At 49.4% G+C, this 14,089-nt stretch overlaps 1 protein-coding gene across 5 annotated transcripts in view; it reads left to right on the top strand.

The window, feature by feature from the left end:
* The window catches only part of COL27A1 (collagen type XXVII alpha 1 chain), a 127,492-nt gene that overhangs the window by 48,342 nt on the left and 65,061 nt on the right, over nucleotides 1-14,089 (top strand). For all 5 annotated transcript variants that reach the window (XM_025141346.3, XM_025141347.3, XM_040649277.2 and 2 more), the window contains 4 exons: nucleotides 4,554-4,607; nucleotides 8,408-8,452; nucleotides 10,176-10,229; nucleotides 10,630-10,674. In XM_025141346.3, the coding sequence (XP_024997114.2) occupies nucleotides 4,554-4,607; nucleotides 8,408-8,452; nucleotides 10,176-10,229; nucleotides 10,630-10,674 (198 nt within the window). The remainder of the gene's footprint in view (nucleotides 1-4,553; nucleotides 4,608-8,407; nucleotides 8,453-10,175; nucleotides 10,230-10,629; nucleotides 10,675-14,089) is intronic.

Genomic DNA, 14,089 nt, shown 5'->3' on the forward strand with positions numbered 1-14,089 from the left:
TATTAAGCTGGCGAGTGGGCTGGGCATGGGGGCTTTGCCAGGATCCCTGCAGGGCCACTCGAGGAGCCGTTGCTGGGTGTCAGCCAGCCCTCGTGCCCGCCGGTGCGCGGCTCACGTCTGCGCTCTCCACCAAGAGCGCTCTCAGAGGCGGACGCTGCCAACATAAGCTCCATTTGTTTATTTTATTCTCCCTCTTTTTTTTTCTTTTTTTCTTTTTTTCTTTTTTTTTTTTTTTTCCAGTGAATGCCTTCTCTCACCCTCAGCCCTGCTTCCCCACCGTTACCTTTTTTGTTGCTGTTTAAATTGTTTGACTTGCATGCTCCATCCCTGTGGAGGCTGCTGGGCTGAGACTTACCTGCACGGAGCCAACTGGCAGATGCAGCCTTCTGCAGACAAGACAGGAGGGCTGGTTGGTTTGAGCAGTTTCACCTTCAGCCAACAGGAAAATAAAATCCTATTTTTGGAGAAGGATTCTATTGGCGTGCAGACCTGCCAGGATTCCTCGGAGCAGCAGCTGCCAGACTGCCTCCCTTACTCCATCAGGAAAAGTGTTCTAAACTGAATCAGATGTTGTGTACGTACAACACACCCACCCACAGGCACACACCTGAGAGGGCCGTGGGGAAGCAGAGGACTCAGAGCATCACCTGGCCCTGCTTCCCTGGGGACAGCAGCTTGCAGGGATGAGAGCTGGTGGCGTGTGTTTAGATCTGGAGCAGCCCTTTGGCTGACAACAGCAAGCAAGGGCAGGCTGCTCTGTTTGTTTTAAGCAAAGGAAGAAGGAAAGGGGAGGTAGAAGGGGATGTTATCCCCTGCTGCCTTGGGGCTGATTCCAGTGTCTGTCTCGTGGTGTATGAGAGGATGCTCTTTGCAGGGAGCATGGATGAACAGGAGTTGAGGCACAGTTATGGGACCTCAAAGGTGTAGATTTAATTACTGGTTCAGCTTCAGACTTCTTGATTTTATCTGGGATAAACCAGCTTGCACCAGCATTCCCTCTCCAGCAATGCGTACTGAGGACAAACTGCATTGGGGGGACTGAGAAGGGGGAGGTGCAGAGGGGAGCACAGATTCATTGGGTTTTGCTCCTGCTTGTATGGCTTTTCTCCAACCCCTCTTCAAGCACCACTTCGCTTCTTTCATTGAGTTTCTCCTTCAGACAATGTGAAATCCACTCAGCTGGGCTCCTCTCTTATTTTTTTACCTTCTGTATTTCCCAGCTGAGAGATGGAGCCAAAAGTTTTGTCATACCTGACTGCAGCCACTGCGGAGGAGCTGGCTCCCTGCCGGCACAACTTGTTAGGAGAGCGTTTTCCTCCAGCTCTGCTGCCCTTTGCTGTCCCTTCCCAGTCCTTGACTTTTTCCATGCATCCCCGAGAGCGCTCAGGATGCACAGCTGGATGTTTTCCACTAGGCTGTTGTTCTTTGCTGTCCCGGTTTTTGAGAAAACAATGGATTACGCTGTACCTAAAAAAAAACATATACAACCCTCTGCACTCAACTTTGGGAAGGTCGGGGGAATGGGGGCTCTGTAATCCCCTCCACAGAGCTCCTGCAGCAGACAGCCCACCTACCTGCGTGTTCCCCACCAGGTTGGGCTCAGGGGAGGGGGCACAGAGCTGCTGTCCGGCACCGCAGGGATAGAACCAAGGGGATAACAAAGTCCTCTTGTACTTCCTAGGCTGCTCGTTGCGGTTGAATAGCACAGCTTTTATTCCCGAGGAACATCTCTGTCCTCAAGGCTGAGGCAGGAGGGCTGAAAAAACAGCTTTTGCAGACATGTGAGAGCCAATGAATTTAGGACACTGTGGTCACTGGAACGGTAATTGTGGTTTAAGCTGCTACTGCTTACCCCATGGAAAGAGAGTGCTTTCTTTTCATTAGGTGCTTAACAGATTGATTGCCTCCTGCTGTGAACAGGACTGTGCTATAATAGCTTTCACAACCCGGATTGAGCCTTTGGAGACTGTAGGGATGCTGAAACATCCTCCTTCATGCCACAGCCACCAGCCTTGGTCTCATTTAATGTGCTAAAGTGCTAATCCATGTGCTGCCAAGCTCGAAGCCTGGCTGAGGATGCGCGGGTCTGTTGATTTAAAGCTGCTTTTTCCATTGTCTCCTCTACTGGGTTTATTTTACAACGTGAGCCAAAAAATGCCATGGGACCAAGCACCATCCCAGAGACCTGTGGGCTCAGGACGAGAAAGGTTCTCAATTTCCTGTCAGTTTTACTATTTTCCATCTCAAGGATGGGAAGAAAACACAGCTGCGTGATGGGGTCCACAGACAGCTGTGAAGGGGTTTGGTTGTTGAACCTCTACTGGGTAGGGTTGGCCAAGTGGCCTCATCTGGGTGCACAGCTCTCTGCCTTCGAAACAGGGATCATCCACTTGTGTAAATACTTGGAGAGCAATTGTTGGAAAGCCCTATAAAAGCGAGAGGTGTATTAACTCTATTAATGAGTTAATAGAGTTAATAATAAGACATCTCCCATGTCTTTGTCTTTGAGCAGTGAGGTTAGTGCAAGAAACTGAGACATAAAAAGAGATCAGCGGGAAATGTGAATTTAAATACTTCCTTATCTGGATACTTTTTTTTTTTTTTTTCTGGCAGAAGAGTGCAATGTTAATATCACTGTGGAAAGATTTAACCCAAATTTCTTAATCTGAAGCAAGCATTTCTCCAGATGATACTATGCAGCTGTAGCTATATTGATTTAATTACACTGTTATGAGTGAAACCTTCCCAACTGCACAAGGCCTTGGCTCCATACAGGACGCCTCAGCAGCCCCAGGGCCAGGTTGCTCAGTGGCATCATTGGGTCCCTTTGTGCCCAGCTGTGCCCTCTGCGGAAAGAAGGATGGGGAATTGCTGAAGGCTGGCACTGCAATCTGCAGCAGTGTGAGTACTGTACCGGTCTGTGCCTGCTCATATTTTCCTTGGCCAGCTGTATGACTGTAAACAGCAAAACCTTACAAGACGCTTTTTTTTCTGTCTTGCCCGAGCAGTGAGTTTTCCTTACATGCATCTCTTCTGATCTGATTGATTCAGCATGTAGCTGAGTTCTTTTTCCCTTCTTTTTTGTTAAAGAAGATTTTACCCTCTTCCAACCCTCCCCTTCTTGTTATATTTGACATCTTTGTCTCTAGGTGGCAGAAGGCTGTTGCAGTGATTGCTTACCAGAGCTTCTTGGCTTGTGCAGAAGCTTAAGGGATGTAGTGCCCAGCTGGAAAGGCAGGCAACTTTCCCATTCACAGTGATGCCCATAAAATAGAATTAAGGAATCCACGCAAGTAGGCAATAGCTTGCATCCATTCATGAGCATGTACTGATTACCACAGAGAAGTGGTATGGAGGAGGTGAAATCCTGTCATGTTGCCTTAGACATGTCCCCCATATTTCACCTGGGATGTAACCAGGTATCTTCCTATAGGGTTGTGTTGGCCAGGAGTTTTGAGCCATCAAAGGTGAAAGGAGGTCTGGCTCTGACTATAACGATAGTCCTTAGCTTTCCATCCTGATGTCCACAGTCAGCGTAGTGTAATAAATTAAGATGGTGACGTTTGGTAAGTGGTGACTTTTTCATGTAGTAAACATGGGTTTTCGTGGCTGCAGAGTGTGGACCATCATGAGCTTGGAACTGTTCATTCCTTTGGCAAGCTGCAGGGTTGTGGGTGCACAGGAAAGAACTCTCCATGCATCTTTGATCAGCTCCATTAAGCATGATGAGATCCAACAGGCATTAAGCCATATATCTGTCCTGTGAGAAGGAGACACTGTCAAAACTATTGTCACCAGGAGGAAATAATTCAGGCTGATGGTCCATTTCTGAGGAGGACAGTCATTGCAGCAAGGATGAACTCATCCAGAATATAAATGATTTAGGATCGACTTTAAAGGAGGCGCTGTGTTTATCAGTAGAACATTTCTTAATCTTTAGATGCAGAGTTTGGTCTTGCAAACGTGTGATTAACACTTCATTTGTCAACTATGCAACATAACCTTCAGGGCTGCATTTTCCTCGTTGGGATGTATGGGAGGACTTGGGTGAACCAGAACAAAAGCACTGATTTTCACCTTTCTCTCCTATGCACACTCACATTGACTTTTACATGGCACTGCCAAAGCCTTGCCTGCTGTACGAAGTATGCTGAGGGCTGACAGACACTGTTAGGAACAGTCATGGCTGACGTGAACGCATCAGACCCAGCAGCCTCAGCAGTGGGTGCTTTCCACAGCACGGCCAAGCAAAAAGCCTTCCTGTTTCCTCGTTGACTTTTCCTCCCCAGGCTCCCACTGGTTAACGCACAGCTGATGGCTGAGCCTGGTAAATGATGCTTCTGGTTACCCTTCATTGGCCCCAGGAGAGGGGAGGGAATCAGCTCCTGGCCTTGCAGAGCTGCTTGCTGAGTGAGTGTGCTGTGGGTGGGGTGTGAGCAGGGGGCTGTCGGCCTGGGCTTCCTTCTGACCTGCTGGCTATTGAAGTGCTGCACTGAGTGCAGGGGGAGCAGTTTTTAAGATGGCACCATTAACTCTAATATTTTCCTCCTCAGGGTTTTCCTGGTGATTTTGGGGAACGAGGACCTCCAGGCATCGACGGGAACCCAGTAAGTTGATAGCTTTTCCTCTTTCCATTGTGGCAGACAGCACGCTTTGCCATGTTTTGCCATGCTAGCTAGAGCTGAAAGAAGGTTTTCAATGTGGTGGCAGCTGCTGGTGTTTTGTTGTCCTCCGTGAAAAACAAAGGTACAGCCCTGCCCTGCTCATGCTCCTGGTTCCAGTGTTCAGCCCAGCATCCTGTAACTGCCAGCCCATCATGTGCTGTTCAGCTCTGCCTTGTCCCATCGCTGTCCTTGTGCCTCAGTCTCGATAGATGCTTTGTGACTAGAAGAAAAATCAGATGAGAAAAGGTTGGGATGTTGCTCCTGATGAGCAAGCCATGGCTGGAACGTGTTGCCCATATTACAGAGCCACAGGAATGATTCTGTTGATTCCAGTGTGCTCCGGATGGAGCTTTATATGAACGTAGCAGGACAGGGCCCACAGGCAGAGGAACGTGTTGTCACAGTGCTCCAAGCTCACCACCTTTCCTCATCAGAAGTGAGCATCAGTGGTAGTGCAAGAAGTGCCAGATTGCCTGCTGTGGAGCCTGGGTGCACTGAGGAGCAGACCCGATGCTCTGGGCTCCTGCTGCCCTGCCTGGATCTCAGCTGGCCCAGCATGGTGCTGGGAGAAATCTCCAGGCCCTTGAGTCCTCGACCTCTCTCCAGTCTCTATCTCACCCCTGCTGACTTTCTAAGAATGAGATGTGTCTCCTGGGAACTGGGTCAGGATGGTCCCAAGGACCATTTAAGCAGCTGGATGCTGATGAGATTTATTTTGCTTTGCTCTTTTAGCACTTAATACCAAATAGTTGGGTGCGTGCTGTGTTTTCCACTGCTCGCAAAACATGCTCTTCTGGATTGTATAAGTTCCCACATGTATTAACATATCCCACATGCATTAATCTGAAACGATTTTCTGAATGGCTTTCTCAGCTCATCTTCAATTAGCAGATGAGGAGTTCTGATTCATCTTTTAAATTCATACTGTCTTGGTTATTCACACACAATCACCCATGGTGCTCAATGTGTGAAGTAACCCACTCCTTATGTGTCTTTAAGTTCCCATTCATCATGAATGCAGACAAAAGTTATTTTCCCAAGCAGCTCTAACCAGCAAGCCAAGCTCAGCCATGCTACAGCCTTTGTGGGAATCCAGCACAAGAGTAACAATTGCAGTGAACTGAAAGAGCTAGATTCCCAAGGAATACTTCTGCAGGACTTTTCCCATCCTTCAATCAACATAAGCCATGGGTCAGAGCGGAATCAGTAGTCCCAAAGCAGAAAGCTGTCTAGATTGCATTGCTATTTGCAACCAGCCCACCGGGAAGAGCAGGAAGGTCAGAAAGAGTCCTTTTTTTCCAAATAACTTGTTTTGTTTTCATTTAAATTTGCAAGTAGTCTGAAGCCCATTCAGAACATGGGCTCAGCGTTAGCTGGATGCCAGTTCCCAGAGCATCGGGGAGAAGCGAATGTCCTTTCCGTTAATTCACCCGGAAGGATCGCTCTTCTTTCATCTTATCAACAGCCTTTAAATATTAATGTGCCTTGGAGATCGTAGAATGAAAACAGACTGTTTGGGCTGACTTAAAGGGAGGTTCACAGGGTCACAAGCGGAGTCACAGACGCAGAAAAATGCCAGAAAGTCTGTTTGTGGAACAGACAGATATGCCGAGTTTGCTAGGTGGAGTATGCAGATAAATGGTAGGCAGGAGGGCAGGCTGCCATGGGTCCCAAGCTGCTCCGTTCTGCTGTTGCGTGGGGATGGCAGAGCCGACAGCCTCTCATCTTCTTTCCGTCCCCTCTGGACAGAGCAAAGACTCACAGCCACAGGGATGTCCTTCCCTCCTACCAGCTTGCTGAGAGCTGTTGAGCCATCGCATTCCAGATCTCGGTTCCCAGAGCACTTTAGCCACTCCAATTAGTCTCTTAATCACAAGAATTAGACATGGACTGTTGATTCATCTCCTTGTCTGTTGTCCACGTGCCAGACTCATGTGCTGCAAAGGAGGATGGTGCATGACTCCTCTTGCAGGTCAGGGCTCAGCATGTCCTGACTGATCGCTGGGAAGGGAACACCTGTAAATCCCCCCTTCCCCAGGCCAGGAAACAGCTCAGATAACAGCTGGTCCTGCCTGGGTTCCCAGAGGAATCCACCCCCTCCTCTTCCAAGAGGAAATCCTTTTGCGTTAGGCATGAGGCCGTGCATTTCCACTTTTACCCTTTCTCTTGAGGAGTACCCATGTGACATAAGTCAGAAATCGAGGCGGTCCCACCTGTGTCCGTTGGGACCAAGAGCTGAGCATCCACACGCTCTTCATCCCAGCCATCTCCAGAGCCTGCAGAGCTTCCTGGGGAACTGAACAGCTTCTGTGCCACCTCTGGGGATGTTCCCTCTCCTACCAGCACCAGCCCATGACTGAATGCTCAAAGCCGACCTTATTACAGTGGCTTTGAGGACACAGAAATCCCACCCGTGAGGAACAATTGCTCCACAGATGTCCCAAGTATGCAGGAAAGGAACTGGCCATAAAAAAGCAATTTTCGGCTGGTTGAGATTATGAAACGCTTTTTGTGTGTGCTTGCCCAACAGTCCTTTACTCCACTTCCCATAAAATAAACACACGTAACCCTTTGCACAAGAAAGCTGAGCACGGTCAGTCACGTTGTGTCCCCTTCTCTTTCATTCTCTCACTAGGCAGTGCTTCCCTTAAAAGGGGAGCCTTATTGCACCGAAGGGGACTCCGCCAGATGTGCACTGTAAACTGAGCTGCTCTGTCAGAGTAGCCAGCATGATCCAGAGCAGGGGAAGGGCTGTCTGAGCCAACAGGAAGTTTAGGATTTCCAATGCGCTTGTTTGGAGGAGGCACTGCTGGAGATGGAGGTGTGCAAGGGCAGGGCCTTGCCCTAACAACCCGCTGTCAGGGTGTTGGAAATGTGGCAAGGGAGACCAGGGATTGGCTGAGCATCCCATAGGGATTGCTAAAGTACCTGGGTACTTAGTTTGGTGTGGGTCTGACACAGTTTCTCTGCTGCGCTCCTCCTGGAATGCCAGCGCCAGCACCTGCTGGCACCCTGGGCACCTGCCTGTCCCTGGGAGGCTGGCACAGAAGGGTTTGTGGTGAAGCTGAGAATTCAGAGCAGCCTGTACCCAAAATGGGGAGCTTTGAGCCCAGCTGGGTGAGACAGCATTAGAGGAGGCTGCTGGCTCCCAAACCCACCCCACCTGTGTGCTCCCAGCCAGGAGCAGCTCACACTACCCCAGGTGCAAACGTGCTTCCAGGGCCCATCAGCCAGCATAAAAGCCAGCATACCCTCTTCCCAAATTGCCCAGTTTAATTTTCACCTGTGCTCTCCTTTTTATCATGAGCTTTACACTTCTTTAACTGCTCCCAACCCCCTCACCTTTTCCACTCCAGAGCAGCAGCTTGCCTCTCCATCCCACCCTCACCTTGCCAGCCCCTCTCTTCCTGAGCCTTCCCCTTGCCTGGGGCAGCTCCAATCTCTCCCCTGCCTGCCCCGTGTGTGAAGTGCTGCTTTCATCCATCCTGCTGCTGGGAGGGGACTGCAGCTGCAAATAGCTGCGGAGCAACAAGCAGCCCACTGTCTGGAGAGGCCGAGCACCCGCAGGATAGATGCTCTCCATCACTTTGGGTAGGGGAAGGATTTGCACGGGGTGGGAACAGAAGGAGGAGGGGAGGGATGGTGTTTTCCCTGCCCTCAAGCCCTTGAAACACTGAGCTGCCTTTCAGCCTCTGTTTGTCTACAAAGAGTCCATAACCGTGTCGGTCTGTCTTTCCTTTTAGGGAGAATTGGGAGCCCCAGGTCCTCCTGGAGTCCTTGGACTCATTGTAAGTATAAAAACAAATGGAGATCTGGCTTCTCGGGGCTTTAACCCTTTCAGGATGCATAACTGCACACAGATTTTCTCCTTCCTGTGCAGAGGATGGCTGTGTGGGGGGGAGGTGTGATGGCTGGAAGGTGGGAGGTGGAGAGGAGCAAACACTCTCTAAGCAAGAAAGAAACAGTAAATATTTACTGTTTGAGCACTTACTGCTAGATAACTTACCCTTTTGATAGCATTTACCGGGGTGTTTCTTCAAAGAGTCAATATTAATTCCACACCAGAATCTGTTGCCTTTACAAAGCAAGGCCCTGTGAGCAGCAGCCTAAGGGTGCACAGTTCTTGCTCGCTGGGGAGACCGCAAGCAGGAACTGTCTGCTCTCTGGGTACACAGGAATGTCGTGCATGCTCCCACCATCCCCTCACTAAGCCAGGTGACCACAGGCACAGCCAAATTCCATCCTTCATTCCATCTTTTCCCTGGAGGAGATAAATGTCTATAAGCAAGGGTGGCAGCTCATCCCTGGCAGCTGTGCTGGGGTTAGGGAATGCCCAGCTGAGCATATTGAAGTTTAATTTTAGGGCCTGGAAGTTGTTTCAAGGTATTTCCTTCCCCATGCGAGAAGTGGTAGGTCCTGTTAGCTCTACAGCTTTCAGAATTGCTCCTTTTCTGTGATCATCTATGAAAAGCTCACTTGCCATGAATGGTTACAAACAGCCTCCTTTTGCCTTTCCATAAGTTGAGTTATTGGTGCGTGCCATCTGAGCGAGGCCCCAGCTGCACTCATGTGGACATACAGCACCCAACCCAGGACTCAGTGCAGGAAAAAAACAGAGAAAATCCTAGCATCGTAGAATCATGAGGCTTGGAAAAGAGCTCTAAGATCACCAAGTCCAACCATCAACCTATCACCACCATGCCCACTGACCATGTCCCTCAAATATGGTGCTCCAGCAGCTTTGATCTAAGGGTGACCTCCTCCATCGTGCTGGGAGATGAGGCCCTTCTCCCCACGTTCTCCTCCCCCCACCTCCTGCCCCAAGCTTATAGCAGGGCATGCAGAGGCATTGGGTCTTTACTCCAGGCTGGCCCATGCTCAGTGCCCTCCTTCCTCCCTGCCACAGCCCCCCAGGGAAGGGCCGTTCCCTCCGCACACTGCAGGTGTTTGGGTTCGCTGTTTAAAAGAGGCTGGAGAGCAGAATTAAGCAAAACGAAAGCCTCTTGCTCCCCTAATTAGCAGTGCAGGCAAAGCTTTAAGTAAACGCCTTTCTACAAGACGCCTTTATGCTGGGAGGCATGAAAAGGGCATCTGTTGGGGCCCTGACGGCCAGCCAGAGACAGCCCTGTTTATTGACACGTGGCCATGCGTATCACTGCCTCCCTTCATGGGCTGAGGGCAATCAAAGCCCATTTAAATGCCGGCCACTGAAGGCTTTCCTTTATACGTGTACATGCAGGTACACGCAGGCACTGTGAACTCCAGGTTCCTCCAGGGCTGCAGTTTCTCCTGCAGGTCCCAATATATATGATGCTGTGCTGTCTTTTTGCAGCAGAATGGCCATGCTGCTGGGGCAGCCCTGTCCAATACTCTGATTTTTCAAACAGTGGAAAAGAAAATCAATTCAGAAGTCAGGAAGAATTGAGGGATACTGAGGGACTGGATGGGAGAGGTATTTGATCCCATTGGCTTTGAACCTAATGTCTTTGGTCATTTTCTTTCTCTCACTAGGGTGACATGGGCTCTGTTGGACCTATTGGTTATCCAGGACCAAAGGGCTTAAAGGTGAGAGAACAGCAGTGCCGTGTGAGCTCTTGTCCCTCTGTGGCAGCACTGAAGATCATTTTGTTCCTTCCTTGGGTGGCAGTGACCATCCTGAGGGAGAGGATGAGCAGCAGTAGTGCTTGTCTCCTCACCCATGCACAGGGCTGCTGGACCCAACGTCCTGCTGGTGGTCTGCAGTAGCTGTAAGTTACTGGAGGATGCCAGGGGCATTGTCCCCATGTGCCTCCAGCCTGAGGAGGGTATTTGAAGAAGGTCCATAGTAGTGTGCTTAGGGAGCAGCTAGGCATGGGGCTGTGCTGGGGCAGTGCTCAGGGTCTGAGCCACCAGCACCACTGGGGACATGGACCTGAGCAGGTCTTTGCTGTGGCTCAGTCTCACTCTGGGCTTTCTTTTGTTTCAGGGGCTGATAGGAAACCCTGGAGAACATGGACTGAAAGGTGATAAGGTGATCTGAATACTCCCTTATTGCACTGTGTTTTAATTTTGCATGTGAAATCCCCTTTCCAGCTTCTGTTTCTCATCCAGCACCATAGCAGTGCCTCCACTCTGGCTTTCTTTGCTCCCATCCTTCCATCTTTCCCCTTTCAAGAAAGTGCAGTTTTGATTTCTCTTTCTTCTATGGTATCTGTCCCGTAGCCTTTTTCACAGAGCCCTAGAGTAGATCCGTTATGCTCAGCTCTTTGGAGCTTTTCTGTCCCGTGGGTAGTGCTAGTAGCTATAAGATCATCTGGTGGTTTGCTGGGCTTTTATGTTTTTATATTGGTTACATGATGGGATGGAGAGGAAGATGAAAGCCCAACAGCACCGACAGTGCGTTTGCATTAATGCATTTGGGGGAAACATGATATGACAAAGCAGCACAGCTCCCTGGATCGCCAGGGTGTGTTTGCTATCTGTGCTCCTGCTCCAAGGGGTTCACCTCACCTCTGCTTCCTGCCGAGAGGAAATTGCCTGATGCCAAACTGATATAAATCACTTTAGAGAAAGAGAAGAGGAGAGGGGCATTGATTGCAATGATTTAGTGCTGCTGGCACAAAAACACGCAGCTTGAGCTACATCAGCACGAATCTGCGTGTGTAAATGTCTCATTGTCCGTGAGAGCCATCCTCCTACAGATATTCAGCTGCAGGATTTATTTAGTCTAAAGGAGTAGGAGGTGCAGTCATCGCACTGATTGCTTAGCAGGGCAATGCACAATGACCTTTAATTGTATTCTCCTCCTTCTGTGTGACGTTTTTTCTCTTATTAGATGTTTGCTTTTAGAGAATGATTTAGCAGCCCAGAACTGCACATGGAGGAAGTGGTGTCAAGCCAATTATTTCCACTCTCCTTACGTTACAGAAGCTCTTTGCCAGGGCTCCTGTCTGCAGTTCCCATTTCTCCCCTGTGCTGCCTTTTCACTTCTGTAGAGAGGAAGGAGAGGGCAAGAGAAAATCGTCTTCTCTAGGACAAGTTGAAGACATTGGAGCTGGTTTCTTGGCTCAGCACAAGTTCCCAGAGCCCACAATCTCTTCATCTCTTCTGTCCGTTCCTTGGAATGCAATCAGAACTGGAAAGCATTTAAGTCAGTGTTTAGCAAAATCAACCTTCATTGCACTGGCCAGTGCAGTCTCCATTGCTTTATACAGACCACTGTGTTTATCCCCACTATTTCTCCAGTTGTTCTTATGACGTTACACAAACAGTTTGCGTCTCTCACAAGGGTTATCCTCATGACAGCCCCAAGAGCAGAACTATCCACCACCCCCCAGCAGCCCTCTACTGTCTTGCAGATTCTCTGCTGGGGTGATGGGAAGCTTTCCTCTCCCTCTTTCACTGCCTCTCCCATTGCATTTCCCTTGGACAGGACAGACTCCCCTCTTGGCTTTCATTGACTCCCATGATTCTTTAGTGAATTGTGCCTTTAAGCCATTTTATTTTCTCTCATTCTGATTTGGGCTTAATGAGCAAAAACACTCATCCCCTCTTAGAGCTTGTTTACATTGTGCTTTAATTGCTTACACTGCGGTACCACTGAGAAATGCAAATGGCAGCTGCTCTTGCTGCAGTTGCTCCGTCTGTAGCAAGGGAAAATCTCTGCCTTCTGGGGCTCACGGTCTAAATGCAGTTCTGTCACTGATAGTTTCTGCTGCTGTTACTTTTAGGTTGCAAAATCTTAACTGGTTTCCCTGATTGCTTACTATTATTTTTCTGCCTGTTAGATTTTGACTTCATTATAACTCTCCATCATCATCTCCAGACAAAACTATCTTTGGGCTATGACCAGAAACGTAAACAACCTGCCTGCATCGTGGATTTATTCCCTCTGTCTGTCAGTCTGAAAGTCTGCCTCCTGCCATTCTTGAAACATTTCCAGACAATGACTGTTTGCAAATCTGCCTCTGCAGAGATCCTCATTCATAGCCTGGTTACGTCCCAGATTACAGTTCCCTTCCCTGTTGGACGTTCAGGGTGCAGATACCAAGTTGTATTCAGCTAACTAGTCAGAAGCAACAGCCCAGCTGCTGCACAGCAACCCTTCTGCTCCATCATGGTTCCAGGAAGCTGGTAAACACAGATAGAATTCATGTATAAAAAGAAGTGCTAGAAAGGTGAGGGTCAGCCTCTTCTCCCAGGTAACAGCGATAGAATGAGAGGTGATAGTCTCATGTTGTGCAGGGAGGTCCAGGTTGGATATTAGGAAACAGTTCTTCTCCAAAAGAGTGGTGCTGCAGTGGCACAGCTGCCCAGGGAGCGGTGGGCATAATGTCCTGGAGGTGTTCCAGTGGAGATCTGGTACTGAAGGACAAGCCAGTGGGCATAGTGGGATGGGTTGGGGTTGGACTTGAGGATCTTGGAGGTCTTTTCCAATCTGAATGATTCTGTGATTCTATGATCTGCAGAGGTGGAGATCAGCAAGCCTCACTCTGTGCTGCCAGCAGTCAGTAACCATCTGTGTAACCGTTAGCAACTTGAAGCAGATGAGAGCATCCCTGAGGGGCCTCACACCTTCCATCCACCACCAGTCCTGGATTCACCCACACCCAAGGAGCGGTCAGGGTTTTCGGTGTCCCACATGCTCCTTGCCAAGGGACAGTCCATTTTCCCATCATATTCCTGCAGAACTCAGCCTGTCCTGCATACCTGTGCAGCAGTGCCCACACTGCACCCAGCACCTCAGGGCACCTGGAGCACAGCCCAGGCCACCACTCATGGATGCTCTTCCTGTGGATGTGCTGATGAAGCTTTAATTAGATGTCAGCAGTCCCCTGCACAGCCCATCTGCCTTGGGCGCAGGCCAAGCTTGTGGCCTTGTGCAGATTTGTCTTTTTGTAGCGGAGGAAAACTCCCTTCATTTAAAAGCATCCAGATCAGAAGTCTTCAAAACCCAAATGCAACACAGGGTGGCTGGGTGGGGTATGCAGGGTCCTGGGGCTGCCACTTCCACCCAGCTGGGACAGATGCTGCCTGCAGTGCTACATCCTTCAGGAACGTTGCTGCTGTTCTCCTTTGCCGTGGAAGGGTTTCTTCATTGTATTTTAGGCATTATTTCCTACATTACCTTGTTCAGTATTTTGCAGGGTGCCATCCTCTAACCCAAACGCATGCATCACGTGCTCAGGTATGAGCTAGAATAAGGGGCAAAGTCTCACTCCTCCTGCAGAAATCACATCTTTGTACCCAGACAGGCAAGTGCAGAGCATGCTGGGGGCTAGCCAGCCCCTCCTGCATCCTTCATATAAGTTAATGGTGGGTTTTGCAGCTTCAGCTATACCACAAAATGGGTCTTTCTTGTGTTTCCATTTATATATTTTCACAGAGGTAAGGAGAGGGGTCAGAGAAGGCTGCTCTTACAGGGAGAGATGAAATTGTATAACCCT

This window comes from Gallus gallus, chromosome 17, assembly GCF_016699485.2.
Source record: "Gallus gallus isolate bGalGal1 chromosome 17, bGalGal1.mat.broiler.GRCg7b, whole genome shotgun sequence".
Lineage (NCBI taxonomy): Eukaryota > Metazoa > Chordata > Aves > Galliformes > Phasianidae > Gallus > Gallus gallus.